Source organism: Cyprinus carpio, chromosome B15 (genome assembly GCF_018340385.1).
Source record: "Cyprinus carpio isolate SPL01 chromosome B15, ASM1834038v1, whole genome shotgun sequence".
NCBI classification, from domain to species: Eukaryota; Metazoa; Chordata; class Actinopteri; order Cypriniformes; family Cyprinidae; genus Cyprinus; species Cyprinus carpio.
In genome coordinates, this window is record NC_056611.1 from 28,172,443 (window position 1) to 28,196,102 (window position 23,660).

Consider the following 23,660-nt stretch of genomic DNA (forward strand, 5'->3'; position numbering starts at 1 on the left):
TGGAGATTATTCAAGACATGATCTTAATAGGATCGTGGCTGCTGTTTTTACACACAATAGTTTTTCAACAGATTTTTTTTTTTTTTTTTTTGCTTTCTAAAAATTGCAGATTAATAACTTATTAATATACAACTTATTATTTAATAAAATTAATAAAAGCGTCTGCTAAATGAATAAATGTAGTTAAAGGTCAAAGGGCAAATTGTTAATGCACATGCATTATCGGTCAAAAGTTTGGAATAATTTACGATTTTTTATGCATTTCAGTCTCATGCTCAACAAGGTTACATTTATTTGAACAAAAATAAAGTAAAAGTGTAATACTGCCAGATATTATTTCAATTTAAAAGAAGTGAATCATATTCCTGAAAGATCATGTGACACTGAAAAGTGATGCTGAAAATTCAGCTCTGCATCACAGAAATGAATTACATTTTAAAATATATTCACATAGAAAACAGTTCTTTTAAATTTTTAATAATATTTCACAAAATTGCTAATTTTAATGCATTTTTGCTCAAATAAATGCAAAAAAAACAACAACAATTTTTATTTTTATTTTTATTTTAATCTGAATTATTCCAAACTTTTGACTGTTAGTGTAAGTAAATACGTGATATTTCCCGTTTAGACTCTTGGATATCAGCAGTTAAATTTGCACGTGTTTATATGGTGGTCATTTGCTTTAGTACAAGTCATTAGTGCTGATTAGATGATGAAAACTCAGCGAGTCCAATCAGACGCTGTAATGCTGGTTTAGCAGACGTCGAGAAGTGTTGTAGGCTGTGAAACATTAATGGCTGTTTAGAGTTGTTATTGTATCTGAGGCTAGTAGAAGAAGAGTAATGGTGATTTTCTGAGGTTAGTTCAGGCAAACGTATTCTCAAGCCTGTAAGCGGGAAACAGATGTTATGTTTTAGATCTACATTTACTCTACAGATTCCCAAGGTTCAGTTCTGTTTTCACTCTGGATGACCTCATGTTTGTTTAGTTGAATGATCGGTTGTTTTCTGTTTTTTGGGGGGGTCTTATGAGCCTCATGCTTTATGCTGTCATCAGTTTTTAATAGAGATGCTCTGATGAAGATTTTTCCAGCCGATTACTGTTTTCACATCATCTGAATCAGCCGAATCTGATTATTTACATTTTCATTGGGAGTTCTGTCATAACTGATTGACTAATACTGAACTGTGATGCATGGATAATCAAACAAATAAGCACAAAAAACAAAAAATTTCAATACTATTCTTGCACAAAATGTTATCTATTATAGGACATATGATGCCACAGCATACAATGCTTAAAGTCAAAGTTATGTTAAAAACTCACAGGTGAAATTAAATTATTGTCATGATCATTTGGCACATTTTATTTATGCTATTTAACAATAATAAATAAACAAATATAAAGTCATAACTTTGTGAGTGATCTGATTAAAATTAATTTGAGTCAGTTGTTCATTAACTCCTGCGAAGTTTCTGATTCACTAAAAAGAACCTGTTCAGTAAAGAAAGAGTCATTTGTTTGTGAATCGTACACAGCCATATCAATGGATACACAATTATCACACAATTATCATACATTACAAGACATGTCTAAAAAATAACTGATAGATAGTTAGGAAAGAGAAATGCAGATTTGGAGGGAAAAAAAACTCTCACTTGCATGTTTAGGTAACATGGTTTTCAAAAAGCAAGATTATTGGCCAGATACATATTTTAACAGAATAAACTTGTGAAGTTTACCACAGAATGTACATAATTTTAGTCAGAAAAATGATCATAATTCATATATATATATTTTTTTTTTTGCATTTTAAAAAGATTTAAATTTGACCTTGAGACGGTCTAGATTTTCCTCATTTCTAACATTGTGTTTGTGCTGTCTGGTGCAGTGGGAAGAGGTGAGCATCATGGACGAGAAGAACAGCCCCATCAGAACATACCAGGTGTGTAACGTGATGGAGCCCAATCAGAACAACTGGCTCAGGACTCACTGGATCCGGCGCGGCGCGGCCCAGCGCATCTACATCGAGATTAAATTCACCCTGCGTGACTGTAACAGCCTGCCCGGCGTCATCGGCACCTGCAAAGAGACGTTCAACCTCTACTACCTCGAGTCCGACTCCGATAACGAGCGCTACACTCACGAGAGCCGCTTTACCAAGATCGACACGGTGGCGGCGGACGAGAGCTTCACGCAGGTGGATATTGGTGATCGGATCATGAAGCTGAACACTGAGATTCGGGACGTCGGCGTTCTGAGCCGTGCAGGGTTTTATCTGGCCTTCCAGGACGTAGGAGCCTGCATCGCGCTGGTTTCCGTTCACGTGTTTTACAAGAAGTGTCCATTAGCCGTGAGGAACCTAGCACAGTTTCCTGACACGGTAACCGGAGCGGACATGTCGTCACTGGTGGAGGTGCGCGGCTCCTGCGTGAATCAGTCGGAGGAGCAGGAGGTTCCCAAAATGTACTGCGGTGCAGATGGAGAGTGGCTGGTGCCCATTGGGAATTGCCTGTGCAATCCTGGATACGAGGAACGGAATGAGCAATGTCAGGGTAAGACACTTCTAATGTTACACCGAAACTAGCACAAGTGATCCTAGCCACATTTTAGACACATTTGTCTGCATTTCATGAGTTGGAATTTGAAATCGAATTTGTCACACCCACAGGAAGTTGTCACTGTCTCTGTTTTTAACCTTCAAGTCTTTTTTAACTCTTAAAGACCAAAGCATCGATATTCGCAATGTATTATTTCTTGTCGTCACCTTTACCAGTTAGTTTAGCTAAAACTTGCATTTGGGGTATAAATTGGACAAGAATTGCAAAATTGCAGTTGCAACACCAGTAAAGATACAATTATGAAAAGTTAATGTCATTGTTTGGCTACACTTAATTTACAAAAATAAATGTGTCAGTAATGACAAAATTGTGAATTGTGAATAATGACAAAATTGCTAATTTGTATCCTTCAGTTCTAACATTTTTCTTGCAATTGCGAAAAACAAACTTACAACTGCGAGTCATAAAGTCAAGTTCTGTGGAAAAAAGAAGTCGGCTCACAATTCTGATGTTTTCTTTCATTTGCAAGTTTATAGCTCACAATTCTAACTTTATAAATCGCAAAAGTCTGAACTGCAAGATGTAAACTCGCAATTGCAAAATTTTGAGATAAAAAAAATAACTTCATTATAATCATACTAGTTGGGCTCTGGACTTTGTAATTAACAGATTTTTGGCGACTTCATGCCACATAATAGGATGTGACTCACTGTGGATGTGTGTGAGAGAGAAAGAGAGCGATCGCGAGAGAGAGAGATGGAATGAGTCGAGGCATGTTATCAAGAGTCTAAAAATGGCAGAGGGCCGTGAGTGTGATGAATGGATCCGTTGGAGGAGAAAAAAATGTAATTATCTTTAAAACTGACATTTCATTCTGCCGTAGATCAAGCCAAATAAGAGCCTGTGACAATAATAAATACACATCACACAGAAGTGTTGACAGAGAAAAGAAAAAGTCGGACTTCTCTTGTGCTTAATGGCTTCTAGACATGTGCTGCTATTTGTAGAAGAGCCGCAAAGACGCACTGCAAACACTTTGCGTGGTTTCCATAGCGAAGATGAGGGAAAGCCTGCACCACTCTTGACCTTTGCCCCGAGAGGTCACGGATCAAAGGTTACGTTCTCGCTCAGGACTCAAGTGCAGTCATCTGGGGCTGTTTCAGGTTTCCTTATGTGTGTAGAATTTTCTGTGAGTTTCTGAAGGGGAATTATGTTACAGACAGATTATTAGCGGAGACTTCATGAATATTGATGGTATTTGAGTCTGCATTAATTATTCAGAAAATTGAAAACTATGAATAGCAACACTTTGTGGACGTTCTTTTTTTAACACTTTGCATAGAGACATTTTCATGACATTTTGAGCATTTGAACAGACATACATGCACACATATATGTTAGATCATTTTATATATATATATATATATATATATATGTGTGTGTGTGTGTGTGTGTGTGTGTTTGTGTATGAAAATAATATATAATTAAATTTGATTTATTTTATTTTTATTTTTATTTTTAAATATAATATTATTAAAAATATTGTAAATGTTACTTAAATATAAAATATACTTTTACATTTATATAATAAATGTTATATTTCCATTTTTATTTTTAAATAAATATAATATTATTAAAAATATTTATATAATATTGTAAATGTTACTTAAATATAAAATATACTTTTACATTTATATAATAAATGTTATATTTTCATATAAAATATAAATTATGTATATATTTTATATATTTATTTTAATTTAAAGTTATATTATTATATGTACACTATAAATATTAAAATAAATAATTGTATCTGCCTGTCTATCTGTCTGTCTATCTATCTATCTATCTATCTATCTATTTATCTATCTATCTATCTATCTATCTATCTATCTATCTATCTATCTATCTATCTATCTATCTATCTATCTATCTATCTATCTATCTATCTATTTTTTTATCTATCTATCTATCTATCTATCTATCTATCTATCTCTCTGCCTATCTATCTATCTATCTCTCTGCCTATCTATCTCTCTGTCTATCTGTCTATCTATCTATCTGCCTATCTATCTATCTATCTCTCTGCCTATCTATCTATCTCTGCCTATCTATCTATCTATCTCTCTGCCTATCTATCTATCTATCTATCTATCTATCTATCTATCTATCTATCTATCTATCTATCTATCTATCTATCTATCTATCTGTCTGTTTCTATCTATCTATTTATCTATCTATCTATCTATCTGTCTATCTATCTATCTATCTATCTATCTATCTTTCTACCTATCTATCTATCTATCTATCTATCTATCTATGTATCTATCTATCTATCTGTCTATCTATCTATCTATCTCTCTGTCTATCTATCTATCTATCTATCTATCTATCTATCTATCTATCTATCTATCTATCTATCTATCTATCTATCTATCTATCTCTCTGTCTATCTTTTTTCAAAACAGAAATGCATTGCTTGACTTGTTTGTATTTAATTCTATAGTTTAATTATAGTTTTTTTGTTTCACAGTGGACAAAGTTTTTGTTTTCTAGTGTAAAGTTTTATTTTGTTTAATTAAAAATTAACCCAAACAAATGTTGAAACACAAGAATTTTTGCACATTATATAGCCATGTCTAACTAGAGAGCTTGTGATTTCTGTCTACTTGACTATTTTATGAGGAAATATGTTGCTAAATACAATAAATACAAAATCAATGCATGGTATTTCATTGAAAAGTTACCTTGGTAGATATAGTGTGGAAAGAAAGTAATGCATTACTTATTTCTTCTGAGGAGTTGCATGTGAAAGTATCTGTGAGATGCAGCCGATGCTATTGTTGAGCTGACGCTGTGCTGAAAGGAATCTGTCGTTGCAGTCGAGACTCTGGGCTCTGTGAGAGTTTTGGGGGTTCACCGGTGGGAGCTGAAGAAGAGGTCCGGGGCAGGTCAAAGGTCACTGACTCTTTCATCCATCTCTGACGCTTGGCTGACAGCTGGAGAGGAGAAATTTATTAAGACATCAAAACTCTTGACAGCTGGGCTTCCACAGGATGCCATGGAGACACAGGGGCCGTGATCGCGGCTCCTGCTCTCTATATGGGCCCGATGGGGGACGCTGCTGTTTGTTCTGTGTGGTTTAGAGTCGCCTGTTGCATGATCACCCACAGGATAGACAGATCTTTACAATCTTGTGTTTTCTGAACAGAAATAATATTAAATGGAGAACTAATTGAGATTTTTTCTTATTTCTACTGATTAATCTCATATGCCTCCTTTAGAGTTTTTTAAAAGCAGACTGCATATTAGATTTTTAAATGGTCCTAAGTTGCAAGGATAAATAATAATAAAATAAAATATATTTTTTAAAGATACATTATGCAGTATTTTTGGCTCAGAGATGTACAGATGGCCTGCAAATTTGATCTCTTTAATATATCAGTTGTTTCTCAAAACGAAACTATAAAGAGCAAACTGAGATTTTATTTAATTTTAAATATATATATTTTTTTTAAATAAATATTATTTTGTTTTATTTTAAAAGTACCATAATAGTATTATAACATAATTAAATTTAGCTATTGTCTTTTGTATCCTTTTACATTTGTTTGATCTCATCTCCTGAGTTACGAATAAGCAATCTCCGAGCCATAAAATGTCCTGTGTGTAATAAAGGAAAGGACAGGAGAGGAAGGAATCAATCTCCCTCACCTTTTCTTCATCACTTTCCTGCTTTTTTCTCCTCATGCCTTTTATTTGAGCTGAAGGGGAAGTCTGTGTTGAACAGTGTTGCGTGTTCCAGCTTTTTGTGGCCTCGTTTTCTCCGACACGCCTGAATGGTTTAAACACACAGCAGGATAAAAGGAACAGATCAGAGTTTAAACCTCAGCCTGAAGAGCTCGGGACGACCAGCCCGGTTCCTGCGCAGAGGAAGCGCAGGCAGAAAGAGTCCTGTGTGTGCGAGTCGAACATCATTACGGAGGTGTTGAGAGCTGTTTCTGGTCTGGATGGTGTTCTGTTCCCTCAGTTCTTTATCTCCGACTGTCTCTCTCAACGCCGGCTCTCCCCTCTCTAAAAGGAGCGTGACAGAAGCGCGAGGGACGGCACCGCCGTAACATTGATATAATGTTGCAGCTCGCTGACAGTCCCTTATATTAACCAGACTTAATGGACTCTCTGGAAGTCTTATAAGGGAAGGACAGGAGACGTGTGGCCTCGGCTGACCTGAATTTCCCTCTCTCTCGTTTCAGTCAAATTCAGCGCTGATTCAGCCATCTTAAAGGGACAGTTCACACACAAATCACCAACTCATCCTATTGTTTCTCAAAATAGGAAATATTTAGCAAGTTTCACATTTCTAAACAATTTAAAGGACAAAAAAGCAGCATAAATGCATCCATATGAAATGTGTATTTCAAGTGTTTAAAAGTCATGCAGTAGATCTATGCATTTTTCCTAAGATCCCGTATTTAAACCTGGCGGTGAATAATTAATTCACACTTAGGGCATGTATTTTCTGTCGACAATCTCCTGCACCAAAAGGCACCAATACACCAATAAAGGTGAGAGATACAAGTTTTAAGTCAAACATTTCTCTTCAAATTCATATAAATATTCCCTTCAAATTTCTTGTAATCTGATAACTCAGAAAATTCTTTAAAAATGTTATATAAAATTATAATAAATTAATACAAATTTGTAATAAAATTATTATAAAATGATATACTCTCTCTCTCTCTCTCTCTATATATATATATATATACTCTATATACACACATACTCACTAATCTTAATCTATTTATTTATTTATAAACATTCTATAATAGTATTATAGTATATTAGTTTTAAAGTAGCTCATATGACTAATGTATTTTGCATCTTTTGTTCTATTCAATATTAATACACTTTTAAATATAAAGGCGCTTCACGACTTCATAGAAGAACCTTTCTGTCGAAATGGTTCCATAAAGAACCGCTAACATCTGAAGAACCTTTCTTTTTCACAAAAGGTTCTTTGTGGTGAAAGAAGGTTATTCAGATTATGAAAAGTTAAGAAAGAGATGGTTCTTTAAAGAACCTTTGACTGAATGGTTCTTTGTGGAACCAAAAATGGTTCTTCTATGGCATCACACCTTCTTTGAAGCTTGAAACTTTTTAGTCCAAACTCATTGTAACTTCTCTATTGTTTTCTCTCGAGCGCTCACTTTCCTTCTGCCTTTGAATTCGTCTTTTATTTTCCGTCAAGAGGGGGTTAAAAAAGACAGAGAGAGAGATAGACGTGCGGTAAGAGTAAGGGGGAACAACAAAAGACAGAAAGACAGCGAGAATAAAGGAGGTGATCGCAGAGAAAAACAGATTTGTCAGCACACAGGGAAGGTCAGCGCCCTCCTCTCAGACAGGAAAAGACGAGAGAATGAAAAGGAGCTGATGTCTAGAGAAAGAGAGAGGTTTTTAGGTGGTCTTTGATTTCTTTTCCTCATCAGTGACTTCACGTTCTCTTTAAACATCCCTTTGATGTGATGACAGACGCTGTCTCTTTCTCCCCCTCTGTTTCCGTCGATCTCCTGTAACAATGGACTGTGATTGCGAGGTTTTGAGTTGAAATCTTAAGCTCGTCAGACTGTAGGAGGTGTGTAGGTGGTCTTTACTCAGTTTTGTGATGGAATGATGGATGTAAAGAGGTGTAAAAAATGAATGCGTTCTGAAACTTCAATACAGTGAGTGTGTTTCTAATGAACTCCCTCGCTCTTCTTTTAAGACCATTTGAAACTGGAAGAGTACCAATGTAATACTCTTAATAAGCATGGTAGTACTCACAAATATTATATAAAAAATAGTCAGTCGTTATTAGATTAGATCTTACTATTTGTAGTTTTCAGTATGTAATAAGAGCATGGATATTGCACATATATATTTGAATGTGTGTGTTGGTGTATATGTATATATGCACAAACATACATATGCATGCACACACAATTATATATAACTTTGGTTAGTATTTTTAAGGTGTGAAGCATAAAAGTAATTGATATCGAATTTGAAATAGTTTATTGAAATGAACACTTTTGAACTGATTCACTCAAACGAATCAAACTTTCCAATTCAATGCCCAGCTCTAATGCACGTGCATTACTGAAACATTTTAATGTATTTATGAATCATTTTTACCTTTGAGGGCAACCACAAAGAAAACACACACACACACACACACACACACACACACACACACACACACACACACACAGAAATATTGATTGAGAAAACCCATCATGTGTCTGTGACTGATTTCTAAAGGTCAAGTGAAAGTAGCAAAGGTTAAAGGTCAAAATAAGAGAGTTTGTCTTGTTAGTGCTGCCGTATTTATCATGTTGCACCGCCACAACATCATTATGTTCATGTGTACGTGTTTGTACCATATGTGTGTGCATTTGTTTTCCCAACAAACCAATGGAAACATATCTAATCCCCTGCTGTTCACCAATTTCCCATAATACACACACACATGCACAATGGAAGGTGTTGCAGCTCCAGACAGTCTGACGTCCCACATTTCCGGTGGTTTAGATTAATGAACTAAAAATACACACACTTATTTTTTCACCCTGACCCTGTAAGTCACAGTATCAAATCAGTGAACTCATCCCATGATGCATCATGTTGTAAACTTGTGTTTGTGTGATGTGTGTGATGTTTCTTTTGTAGTGTGTGTCAGAAAGGGTTTTGCATGAAGAGTTGTTTTTATAGATTCACCTGGAAACTCTGTGTGTGAGTGTGTGTGTGTGTGTGTGTGTGTGTGTGTGTGTGTGTCACTATATGAACTCGACAAATGTGTGTGGAACTCATTTGCATATCCTCCTGTGCCAAAACGTCCTGTACTAGAAAATAGTGCCGCAACTTTTCATGTATAACAATACCTGCAGACCTTGCCAGACACACACTTATCTTTCTAATCTCTCCATTCTTTTATTTTCATGGTAGTTGCTATTAAATTGGGTACGGATTTTAAAGACCCCTGCAGCCCAAAAGGGTGTACGCGATCCTTTACCCGATAAACGCACCGTAAATTTGGGGAAATTCCTCTCTTCGAAGGGAGGAAGTTGGTGTACGTGTTCAGGGCAGCATGAAGTCCAGGTCATTTCAGGAAGTCTTGCATCAATACCTTCAAAAACCTGCCAAATCTGTTATATTAAAACAACACACTTTGACAGAATAATACCAACAACGTTGTGGTTTCATAACATATATTCATAAATAATTCAACCGCAGAAGTGAATGATGTGTTCATGTTGGTTATTGCTGAGGAGAGGTCAAGCTCAGGTGACTTTGGTAATAATTCACCCAAAACATATACAATACATTAACTTTGTTTAGGCCAAAATGCAGTGATTCACTGAAAATTGTGCTGTTTTATATTATATATTATACACATTTATTATTTATCATATAGCTATTATTTATTATATTATTGTATTTTCAGTTTTTATTTTAATTAACATTTTAGTCATTTTGTTATGTGTATTTGTCATTTTAATGTTTTATATTTCTATTTAGTTTGTAAGTTTTTCATCTAATATTTGCATTTAATTTTCTCAGCTATTTATGTTTTTTTTAACATTTTTTTTACTTTTAGTTTGTTAACAATACTGTTCTGAAATAATGCCCATATTCTGTTCATTTTAATTAGACATTCATTAGATTTTGTTTGTGGTGAAAAAAATTATTTATAGAGATGATTTCTATGTCATTAAACCTGCTTAAAAAGACTAGCTAAGGGCAAACTTAATAGAGCTTCTAATTATGTGTAACTGAAGTACCAACTTTATCTCTGTTTCTCCTCGGAAGAAAAAAAATAGAAACACGAGTCAAAAGTTGACATATAGAAGGAGTTCAGAGTTATAAAATGAATGTGAAACTGAGATCACTGGGGTCTTTATTTGCTCTCTATTTAATCTCATTGCTTCTAGGAGCAACAAGTGAGATATTAAGAAGGTCTCATTTGATATTTTTCTTTTCTTTGGGTAGTTAAGATACTATACAAGCACCAGCATCCGAATCACAACATGCCCATCGATATCTACTCAGTAGCTAAATGAGATTTGCTTTTGTTCAGGTTAATATTATTACTAGAGCTCGTCGGATGCGCTGCGGCAGGCATCGGGAGATGGACGACTTCCTCTGGAATGAGAATAGAGTTTGTTAAGGTGAAGCGGGGCTTGTACGAATCGGTTAGTGTTGTAGGCCTCAGGGTGGGGTCAAGGTCAGCATGTGGAGCGAGTGAGTCATCAGTCAATGTGATCCGCCGCCCTCCGCATGTTTGTCATCAATCACACTGATGGAGCCGTCCCTGCGTTTGGAGGGGGGTCAGAGGTAATTGTTAATTAGTGACTAAACCCTGTAGAACAACAGATGCCAGACCGTGAGACAAGAAGCCAATTGATGTTTCTTTCACGTATATGTGTGTGTGTGTGTGTGTGTGTGTGTGTGTGTGTGTGTGTGTGTGTGTGTGTGTGTGTGTGGGTGTGTGTGTGTGTGTGTGTGTATGTGTGTGTGTGTGGGTGTGTGTGGGTGTGTGTGTGTGTGTGTGTGTGTTAGAGAGATCTTCCATGCCCTCAGGAGAGGAAACTGATCTTGATGTTTTTGTCTGAAAAAATCCTGGTGCTCTGCAAACTGTCATTAACACACACACACACACACACACACACACACACACACACGTTTATCTAGCTATCTAAATGGAGACTTCCCATTGACTTCTGTTATTCTTAAAGGCATAGACACCTAAAAATGATCTGCTCGTCATTATATCACACACTTTGTGAAATAAAAAAATTTATTGCACTTTTCCATGCCTCAATGTCTTTTGTTTAATTATTGGTTTGTTCCCCACAAAAATGTATTGAATGGCTTCTGAAGACATTGAATATAGTGCACAGGTTGCATGGACTACCTTTATGATGCTTTTTTGGGGAGAAAAATACTATTATTCAGCTTAGATTAATGAAAACGTTTGGGAAAAAGTCATTTTTTAATATAAATAAATACTCTTGTTCAGCAAGGATGCATTAAATTGATCGAAAGTGACATTAAATACATTTAAAATGTTACGAAATTTAGCTATTTTAAATGTTGTTCTTTTGAACTATCTATACATCAAAAAAACCTATTACGAAAAATTAAACATATTACGGTTTCCACAAAAATATGAAGCAGCACATCTTTTTTCCACATTGACAATTATAATAAATGCCCATATTATTATTATTATAAATAAAATTTTCTAAATTGATCAGAAAATCAGCATATTAGAATGATTTCTGAAGGATCATGTGAAACTGAAGACTGGAGTAATGATGCTGAAAATTCAGCTTTGCATCACAGAAATTAATTTCATTTTAAATTATATTGAAATAGAAACCAGTGTGCATTACAGTTAAAAATTTTGGGGTATGTAGTTTTTTTTACTGTTTTTTTGTTTGGGTTAATTGAGTTTTTTTAAGCAGAAGTGATTTATTTCAAAAACATTAAAAGTCATACCAACCCTAAGTCATAAAGCAAATAATGACATAATTTTCATCTCATATTCCTGAAGAGTGAGTAGTATCGAATGAAGAAATGAGTGACAACAAGGTTTAATCAGAGTAGATTCAAGCAGATAATGAGAGAAGAGAAAAGACAGAGACGTACAGAATGAGACTTTAGAGATGTTGTTTAATAAAAGTACAAGATGCTCTTGAGCAGCCTGTCAGTGTGTGTGTGTGTGTGTGTGTGTGTGTGCGTGTGTGTTTGAGGATTTTGCGGCGCAATCCGGCCACCCACCGATGCATTCATCTCTCAGAGTCTCGCTAATGGAAAAACGTTGATTTGAGGGGTCAGAAATGTGACTGATATATCTGCTCTCCATCCTGTATAGATATCAGGGAGCGCTGGAATACGTTTTGGAAACCAGAAGACACTTTTCTTTGTCTCTTTATCTGAGAGGGTCATGTCATATAGCCAGTGTTTGGATGTCTGGAGGGTTTTTGTCCTTACAGAAAAGCTCTTTCAGTTCGGTGAAGATTAAGTCCAGTGCAAAGAGTGAATGAGAGCGGCTTTCCTCTTCCTCTGGTGTCTCCAGCACCTCTGGATCAATCTTAAACAGAGATTACAGTCCCAGGACCCTGGTGATAATCTGTTGGGAGGTCTGTTCGCTTCTTTAGGATTAGCAGAGGAACATCTAAGAGCCTAATGGCAGAAAGCGCATCTCGTGGTGGCTTATTTTTCCTTCCAGTTTCTGGTTTTTTTTTTTTTACCCTATGAAAACTACTGTATCATCAAAACATGTTGCACACAATCTACTACATGCCTTTTGTCATCTGATTGATAATTTAGACTTTTTAGCAACTAAAACCCCTTTTAGTGTGGTTGTACAAATATCCACCTTCAACTCGTGCATCATGTGTCTTTCTGCTGTCATCTGATTGATAATTTAAAACCTTTACTGTGAAACCTTGACTGATTTTTATTAAGTAGTTGTAACAACAACTTAAATTGCAATATTTCAAAGTGAACACATACTTGGCTGAAGCAACTTAGCTTGGTTACCCAGACGTTTTTTTTTTTAGGAAAATCGTGTTCAAATGTGAGTATCAAATATGACCATCAGGCTACTGAGGAATGTTTATGTTTATCTCTATTGCATTGCATATGTTTTGAAACTACTGAGTTTTGATCATAAAACTAAGCATATCTTACCAATATATGTTACTGAGAGATATAGAGTGACAAATTATATTAATATATGTAATTTTATTTAAGTAGTCAGATATACTGTTATAAAGATCTCACTGATTTACATTACAGGCAATATCAGAATTTCATCTTCATCACTTTTCGGCAATGTAAATATCAGCATCTGCACCAAATTGGATATTTTTGCTCAGTTTTCGGTCTAAAACTAAGCATAACTTGGCAATGTAAGGTGTTTTACCTCCTCCATATTTTCACTCTGAGCCAAAAAAATCATGATGTGTATCAGATATGATTCTCAACAAAAACACTTTTGCTAATTTTTTATTTAGATTAAAAAAAAAATATTCAAATATTTTTTAAAAGTTTAATAAACCAATCCATTTAAAAAAATACATACAGTACAGGTCAAAAGTTTGGAAACATTACTATTTTTAATGTTTTTGAAAGAAGTCTCTTCTGGTCATCAAGCCTGCATTTATTTGATCAAAAATACAGAAAAAAACAGTAATATTGTGAAATATTATTACAACTTAAAATAATAGTTTTCTATAGTGTCACATGTAACATCCAGTCTATCACATGATCATTTAGAAATCATTCTAATATTCTGATTTATTATGAGTGTTGGAAACAGTTCTGCTGTCTAATATATTTGATGAATAAAAGGTTAAAAAGAACTGCATTTATTCAAATTAAAAAATATATCTAATAATATATATTCTAATAATATATTTTCTTTACTATCACTTTTTATCAATTTAACACATCCTTGCTGAATAAAAGTATTGATTTTATTTAAAAAAAAAAAAGAAAGAAAAAAAATTACTGACCCCAAATTACTGACCAGTAGTGTATATTGTTATTACAAAATATTTATATTTTAAAAACATAGCTTCTTTTTTTTTCTTTTTTTTTTTTTTTACTTTTTATTCATCAAAGTATCCTAAAAAAGTATCACATGTTCTGAAAAAATATTAAGCAGCAGAACTGTTCCCACTTTGATAATGAATCATCATATTAGAATGATTTCTAAAGGATCATGTGATAATGATCCTAAAAATTCAGATTTGCATCACAGAAATAAATGATAATTTAAAGTATAATACATTTAAAAACAATTATTTTAAATTGTAATAATATATCACAATATTACATTTTTTTTCTGTATTTTTGATCAAATAAATGCAGGCTTGATGAGCAGAAGAAACTTCTTTCAAAAACATTAAAAATAGTAATGTTTCCAAACTCTTGACCTGTACTGTATATATATATATATATATATATAATATATATATATATATATATATATATATATATATATATATATATATATATTTCTGACTGTTATTTCATATGTCAAGCTTTGCATGGTTAAGAATGCATGAATGATTATTATTATTATTATTGTTAAATGGGATTAAAAAAAACATTTGCATTAATGACTTAAAGTTGTTAAGGGTGGTTGAAAGTGTTACTTTATTTGGACTTTTATGGAAGTAATTTAACTGTTTGCATTATGGTTTATTAATGCAGAGATGCTTTGCCATCATATATTGATTATAGTTGCAACATCTACCAGCAGGAGATAACAGGGTCACACTAACCACCTAAACCTCAACCCCATGTTCCCATCGTTTCTGTTTGGTCTCTGGAGTCTGATAGAAGTTTATAGTAGTGTGCTGGAGTCTAAGGCATCTTTCATCCTCCTCGTTTTCATCCATACGCATACAGACGTCCAAACACAGAGAGAGGTTTCCGTGCGCGCTTGTGTTTGCACGTAAATGAGTGATAAGGATGATGAAAAACAGTGGAGTAGGAGGACGCCACACGCTAGATTATTTAAACATCGTGCATTCTTTATTTATGATGTCAAAACATGTTTTACTCAGATATGCGAGGCAGATTCTTGAGACGTATGGAAGGGAGAATTAAAGGTGACTGGTGCATGCTGGGAAAACTCCCAGAATTCCTCATTCATCATCGTCTGGTCTGTCTCTTGCAGTCTCTTGACTTCACCTCCCTTTCCTGGCTTCTCTCTCCATCATAAATGCATCACCATTTTGTATACGGAAAGCTGGCAGGTTTTCATGTTCCTTCTTTGTCTGCTTATATACTTTATTATCATTTCATAATTGAGGTGTTTAATAATGTCTTATAATAGTTTGAGTCATACCCCAGGTATTTTGTTATCTGGGTAACATATTCGATGCCTTGTTTTATGCTGAATTAACGGCGTCCTGCATCTTTCTCTTCTCTCGTAGTGTGTAAGGTGGGCTTCTACAGGTCTCTTTCTTCGGACGGTGGCTGTCGTAAATGTCCACTACACAGTTACTCCATGAAAGAAGGAGCTACTTCCTGTGATTGTGACAAAGGATATTACAGATCGGAGACGGATCCCGCAGCCATGCCTTGCACACGTGAGTTAAACATAAACATTCGCACCAGTTTAAAGTGGGTGCACCATGTTTTTTGGACACTGTGGTGGTGATTTACATGGGACTTTTTCAAGATTTTACTGTATTTTAATGTATATGAATATTTTTTATATCACAGCTTCCATCTAATAAGCATTTTAACCCTGTAAAGCCAGACATATGAAAATATAGTCTGAAAAATCTGGTTTTATTTAAATGGAACAGTTTATTGAACCATTGAGCAGAATCTAAAAATGCTATGCAATGATGACTGACAGATGAACAAATAAACGTTCATAAAAAGAACAACTGGTGATCATATTTGATACTCACATTTTAGCATGATTTTAGAATAAAAATGATGTATGGTTAATCAGGTAAGTTGCTTTAGTCCAATAAAAGTTCATCTTGAAATATTAGTATCAATATAAAAGTTTGTTTACTCTGAAAAAAATAAGTAAAGATTCAACGTAAAAAGATGCATGAAACATGAGCTGAAAGTGGCTTTTTTTTTTTTTTTTTTTTTGCAATTATACTAAAAGGCCTTTTACTTTCAAAAAAGTATAAACTAGCACTCAGACATCAGTTTTAGTCATGTTGATAATTAAGAGGAAATTTACACATCAAATACGATGAAGTATTGGATATAAGCCATATGTTCCCCTTTTTGACTCTTGAAAAATCTACAGTATAGCTTCGTAATTTTTAATTGTTTCCCTAGATTAAAATTTTTATTAATTACAAAATACCTTTAAAATATGAAAAATGAGCAGAATAGTATTCTGTTTGAAAGTATTCTAGTATATTGCCTGAAAAAAAACTAAATATATAGAACTAACTAATTGAAAGCAAAAATTCTAATAGAATGTTGTGCATGGGCATGTGATTATTTCTGTTTACATCCTTTTATGCGCAGCAGATGTTCCTCACATCAAGTAAATGAATTTAAATGAGACAGTATCAGTCTCACTCTACCAGCTGTCTGTCTGTCCTCTCTCTCTCTCTCTCTCTCTCTCTCTTCCATACTAATGACCAGCTCTATCTCTTTGTAGAACAGACGCTGTTTGTCTTCTCCTTCTGTTCTTGTTCTTTCTCTCATTTCTTCTGTCTCTCTTCCTTCATCCTACTGTTCAGAGAGGATGGAAAGTTTTAGAATACACAAAACGGTACTTGCATAAATACACACACACACACACACACACACACACACACACACACACACACACACACACACACACACACACACACAAAATAAACAGTAACAAAATAGAACCGTGGAAATGTAGTTCATTCAATCAAATCATTTCAATTGAAATAATTCTGATTTACAATAAATTATATAAAGAGAGAGAGAGAAAATTATATGTAATGTATTGTAAATATTTATTCTAATATTTATTGTATTATATATGTTGTATATATGTCATTTATGCTCACCAAGTCTGCATTTATTTAATCAAAAATACAGTAAAAACAGTAATATTTTGAAATATTATTAAATTTTAAAAACTGTTTTCTATTTTAATATATTATAATAGTATGTATATAATAATAATAATAATAATAATAATCTATAATAACCTATAATCTATAATTATATATTATTGGTTATCTATTATCTATAATCTATAATATAATACAATATAATATAAAAATACACACACACACACACACATATATATATATGCTTTTTTAGCCTTTTGTTTTGTGGCCATAAAAATTCATAATAAAATGAGGAGATAATATTATTAATAATAATATAAAAATAATTAATATTAGCATTAAAATGTAATTCAATTTCCCCTCATTGCAACATTGTTATTTAGATATAATCACATTTTCCGTTAAGAATTAGCAGGCTGTTTTTCTGTAAGGGTTATGCACTTAAAGTTCTTGCTCTCTTTCTCTCTGTTTATCGCAGGTCCTCCGTCCGCTCCTCACAATCTGATATCTAATGTCAATGAAACGTCGGTGCTGCTGGAATGGAGTCCGCCTCTCTCCTCCGGAGGCCGGCAGGATCTCACCTACAACGTTGTGTGTAAGCAGTGTGTGCGAGACACGCAAAGATGCATGCCGTGTGGAGACGACGTGCGATACTCTCCACAGCGGCTGAGTCTGCGCTCCACGCGGGTGTCCGTTCACCAGCTGCAGGCGCACACCAACTACACCTTCCAGATCTGGGCCATCAACGGGGTGTCCAAACACAACCCCAGTCTGGAGCAGGCCGTGTCCGTCACGCTCACCACCAACCAGGCCGGTGAGAATGTGTGTGTGTGTCCAAACATGCTCAAATTGAATCAAGCATCATGTTTGCATGTAATCAGACAAGTGAAACTGATCCTCACTAAATGTTTTCACGGAGGATTAGATGAGAGATATAGCATGCTACAGTCAAAAGTTTTTAAATGTTTGTGAAAGAAGTCTCATATGCTCCCCAAGGCTGCATTTATTTGGTTAAAAATACAGCAAAAACTGTAATATTGTGAAATATTAATACAATTTAAAATAACTGTGTTTTATTGTAATATGTATTTTAAAATGTTATTTATTCCAGTGATGCAGAGCTGAATTTTCAGCATCATTACTCCAGTCTTCAGTGTCACATGATCCTTCAGAAATCATTTTTTATGCTGATTTGCTGCTCAAGGAACATTTCTTATTATTACTTATTATCATAAACAGCAGGAAATTGAAATTTTAAATATTAAAAAAAGAGATTAATGTTTTTATTCAGCAATGAAATAAATTGAGCACAAGTGACAGTAAAGACATTTAAAATGTTTATAATGTTTATACATTTTTTATTTCCAATAAATGAGGTACTTATGAATGTTCAGAGAATCCTGAAAAAAATATCCGTTTCCACAAAAATATTAAGCAGCAAAAATGTTTTTAACATTGATAATTAAGCACCTGTAAAAAATTGATAATTGATCAGCAAATCAGCATATTAGATTGATTTAAAAATACAAAAATTAAAAAAATTAAAATTCAGCTTTAATCACAGAAATAAATAATATTTTAAAATTTAATTAGAAAACAGTTATTTAAATTATAATAATATTTCACCATATTATTGTTTTTACTGTATTTTTGATCAAATAAATGCAGCCTTGGTGAGCATAGGAGACTTCAAAATCATAAAAAAGTCTTAATTAATCTGAACTTTTGACTGGTAGCGTACTATATTTCTCACTTAATCCTCAATGAAAACATTTCACGAGGTTCAATTTCACTCACATAATCACGTACAGAGAACTTCTGTATGACCTTTCTGCTCCATTACAAACACAGTCACACACATGTAGCGCGTCAAAACACTATTTTGATTCATGGCGGTGTGTGTGTGTAATTACGGACGTGTGATACGCGGTCTGTGCTCTTGATGGTGTCTTGGGTTTCCGTCAGAATGGAGCGTTAGCTGGAGATCCGGAACTTTCTGTGACAAGCCAAGCCCGTAAATCAGCCTGAGGGTGAAGGGTGGAGGGTGGTGTTTTACCATGCATTGACGTGCCTTTGGCTATAGAACAGAGAACCGGAATACATGTGTCATACTTAGTCATGTGCTGGGCGGTCATGAGTGTATATTTAAAATAATTAACATGTACGTCTTAATGTAGATGCTGCTGACACAATGTTTAGTACTCAAAGACAAAACACAATATACGCATGCTGTCAAAGTTAAACTGAAATTCAGATAAAGGCATCTTAAAAGTTTCAGTGCTTGTGGAGCATATAAAACCTCCTGAACCATGGTAAAAATTAATTGTAACACACTGTTGCTTTTTATTAATCATTAGGAACAGAAATATGATAAAAGACACCAACGTTTATCTTTAAAATCATGCATACGCCTCTAATAATAAAAGCAAACAATTCTTATGTATTATAGATGATGGTTTTCTAACAGATGCAGCATTATAATGAGACTTTTTGAAAGAATATGCAAATAAAAAAGAACATACATTTTTGCATTTATTTTAAATTAACCTTTGCTATCAAAACACCTGTTTTTAAGTCTAATCAATATAAATTATTATTAATTTAATTGATCAAATATGTATTTGAGCAATAAATCCATGTAATGCTTGTCTGCTGAGTATTTGAACTTTTATATACCACATAAAACAATATTATTAAAATCATTTATTAAACATACATTATATATATATATATTATATATTTTAACTTGTATATTTAATTATATATTTTAGCTAAATATATTATACTTTAATTTTATTATCTATATTATTATATATATATATATATATATATATATATATATATATATATATATATATATAAATTAAAAGTATAATATATATATTTTTTAAATATATCATATTAAATATAATGCATTTAATATAGTAAAATATATTTAAATATTAATATAATTTTAAAATATATATTTATATAATATATTTATTTATTTTTATAGAAATCAGAATAAAATAATGAGAAGTCCTTTATGCTCAGCAAGGCTGCATTTATTTGATGAAAAATACAGTAAAAAAAAATTATGTTGTGAAATATTCTTAAAACTTTAATTCAATGTTTTCTGCTTTAATATATTTTAAAATGTCCTTTATCCCAGTGATGGCAAAGCTGTATTTGTAGAAGCCATTAGTAATAAATATCCGTTTTATGGATTTTGAATATTCTTAGAATTCGGTTTGTAATATTTATTATCATTTTTCACATAAGAAGTCATAGTTCACAGGGATGCCGCAAAACTTTACGCCACATGTGAAGTGCAGCATATCCCAGCATGCACTAAAGGTGTTAAATGAACCATATAACATGACGTTCCTAAATCAGTTTTACAAAATCTTAACATGCCTGAGTGTTTAAGATGAACGAGCGCAGATTCTCATCTTTCCTTTAAGTTATCTCAGCCAGACACGCACACACCCGCAACTCCATTACAGCCCATATCTGTCAGAGCAGACGGCATGATGGATGTGCATTAGAGATGAGTGTGTTAGGTGGATGAGGGGGGGCCGGTGACCCCTGTGTTTTTGGCTGGAGGGGGTCGTCTCAGAGTCCCCCGAGGGACAACCCTAAATCACGTTTAGTCTGTCTGGCCTGGCAGAGGAAGACTGATCTGTGAGATAGAAGCGGGCCGCTGTCGAGCTGCTGCTACAGCTGGCGGGGGATCGAATTGTTTAACAGAATCACACACACACTCGCTAATGCACAGAGATGAAACTCTAGCTTATGCATCTGAATTTGGGATGCTTGTAGGTAGGCCAACAGTAAATGTTTTCTGTGCTGATTATGGGGAAGAATTGATCTATATATAAATATTGCTTCACAGTTAATCTAAATAAAACCTGAAATTGCAAAATGGCTTATTGCAAAGGTGGTGATTTAATTAATTATATGCACTGCATGTTTCAAAGTGAAGCACTGTGTTCATTTACACATGAGCAGCTCATGATCCAGGGTTTTCAGCATCTCAAAGCGGCTCAATTCACAATAGCTGCTCTGCTCCACATCTGCTCTAGTTTGGGTCTCTTATAACGTGCATTTGTAAATGCAACATGCACCAACCTCTTCCCAAACTTGTAATGAGAATCAGCTTTAAGGGTTCCATGTGGTTTTCTTTCCAAATAAAAGCTCAGTAATTTAATGTTTGTAAATTAAGAAATGAAGACGGCCATAAATATTAGTAAAAGTTATTCTTTAAAAAATATATTATTTTTTAATGAAGTGTCTGTTGTCAACAAAAGAGATACATTATGGGTTTCCTGCAGTTTTGTGTCAAAATAAAAGCTCAATAGTTTAATGTTTGAAAATGAAGAAATTAAAACAGACATTAATATTAATATAATTTTTTACTTTAATTTTAAAATAAAATTTATTTGATTATATTATTATTTTTCTTTGATAATTAAAATACTTTTTCTTTTTTTTTTCTTTTTTTTTTTACAGTGAAATAATAGTAATATTTCTTGCTATTGATTAATATTTTAGTTCATCTTCTTGATATTAATATTTTATAGTCATATTGATATATAATCACATAATATTTGGCCAAATTTTGCAACCCTACTAACAAAACTTTGTAACATATTTTAAATTATAATCAGTTTTTTTATTTTATTTTTCTCGTGCAGCCCTACTAGGTATGGTAAAATATGTTAAATAGAGCTAATAGTTAACTTTTTTGCTAGCTGAAAGTATCCTCATGCAAGTTTGTTTACATTTTTTGAAGAAAATATGAGTGACCATTTGAAACTCACCGCTATTATGTCAGCTTGTTGTTAGTGGTTGTTAGGGTATTGTGCACAATATTTTTTATTTGTTTGTTTGACACTTTGATTTTTCAGTTTTCAGTCACCTAAAACACCATAAGCATGTGAAAATGATGCCAAAACTCTATGTTTTCTGAAACATTGTGGCCTTAGAATTTGACGTTTGTCCAATGTCAAGTATGAGCAATTGTAATAGTGATTATTTAACTAATTAGCCAAAATACAAAAGACAATGTGTAAGACTTTGCCAAAAACAATGTTTGAATTCTGTGGAAATATGCGGCGCTTTCTGAAGTTTTGATATGTAGAGTTGTTCTGTTTGGTAGAGGAAGCTAATCCATAAAGATCTTTGCCATCTTCCAGATCTGTTTTTACCTTCTTTTGCTGTTTTTGTCTTTTTGTTTATTGTGTTTGCGATGTGTCTTTGGAAAAGCGGAGAAGCCCATGCAGATGCAGTCTCTGAATCTGAGTCTGTTTGACTTTCTCACCCTAAACACAAACAGCTTCGGGGGACAAAAAACAAACAGACAATAGCGGTCTTAACTCCAAATCCACAGTTTAGAAGAAGAAAAAGCTCTGCTTGTCCTCCGGGTTTATCCTTTCCCTCTGTGTTTGTCTGTGATGTGATAAAACAAAAACAGGTGTGTCAGGAAAACCTGACAAAAGTACAATTTAGAAAGCATAAACCTTTAATAAATATATTAACTCTTTCTGTCTGTCCTCAGCTCCCTCCACGGTCATGATGGTTCAGAGTAAGGACATCACGCGCCACACACTCTCTCTGTTCTGGGACAAACCCGAGAAACCCAACGGAGTCATACTGGAGTATGAGGTCAAATACTACGAGAAGGTGAATCTTCTTGTTTTTTTTTGTCTTATTTGAAAGGCAATTTTGTGTGCACTGTACCTTTAAGAAGCTATTGTTCAAACACAGTGAATCTACACGCTACAGCAATCCTTGTGGACTTTCGCTGTCTGGATAAACAGGAAGTGAGGTTTTTATTAGAGTTAAAATAGCCCCCTAATGTGCCCTTTGACTTCTTACCTTCCTCTTATCTTCCGTTCTCTGTCTCTCTCTTTATTTATGAATCTCAGGATCAGAACGAGAGGAGTTATCGCATCGTAAAGACGACGTCTCGTAGCACTGATATTACAGACCTGACTCCGCTGACCTCCTACGTGTTTCACGTGCGCGCTCGCACTGCCGCAGGATACGGAGAGTTCAGTGCCCCATTTGAGTTCAGCACCAACACCGGTGAGTGTAGAGTTCAGGATGATCTAGAATCAGCTTCATATACTCAAAAAATATAAAGAATACCTAATATAAAAAAACAGTGCAATACAATGTACACTTATGCACTATGTACTAAGTGTATGAATTATATAAGGTTATTTTGTCATTCAACTTTAGAGTCTGATAGCTCCTCCACTATGTAATTAAATCATGAATGCATGAAGTGTCCAACCTTTTACACTTTGTTTTTTCGATTATTTAAATGCATCATCCGGGTGTTTAAAGTGCACCTTTTCTTTTAGAATTTTCAGTGTGAGCGAACTACTCACACTATTTATACTACAAAACAGCATAGGATAGTGCATAAGTGCACAAATTGGGATGCACAATATGCTCTAAAAATACGCTGCATGAATAAGAATGTAACTGTCTCTCTCAGTCGCAGCTCCTGTTGTTGGAG

The 23,660-nt window shown here is 33.9% G+C and overlaps 1 protein-coding gene across 3 annotated transcripts in view; it reads left to right on the forward strand.

Moving 5' to 3' along the window:
• The window catches only part of epha4l (eph receptor A4, like), a 37,235-nt gene that overhangs the window by 3,094 nt on the left and 10,481 nt on the right, over nucleotides 1–23,660 (forward strand). For 2 of the 3 annotated variants that reach the window (XM_042740185.1, XM_042740184.1), the window contains exons 3-8: nucleotides 1,895–2,558; nucleotides 15,557–15,712; nucleotides 17,631–17,966; nucleotides 22,692–22,816; nucleotides 23,062–23,221; nucleotides 23,640–23,660. The exon at nucleotides 23,640–23,660 is cut by the window's right edge and continues 94 nt beyond it. In XM_042740185.1, coding sequence (XP_042596119.1) covers nucleotides 1,895–2,558; nucleotides 15,557–15,712; nucleotides 17,631–17,966; nucleotides 22,692–22,816; nucleotides 23,062–23,221; nucleotides 23,640–23,660 — 1,462 coding nt within the window. Of the gene's footprint in view, nucleotides 1–1,894; nucleotides 2,559–5,446; nucleotides 5,716–15,556; nucleotides 15,713–17,630; nucleotides 17,967–22,691; nucleotides 22,817–23,061; nucleotides 23,222–23,639 lie in introns of those variants that run through there. The other variant, XM_042740186.1, reaches the window with a different exon arrangement.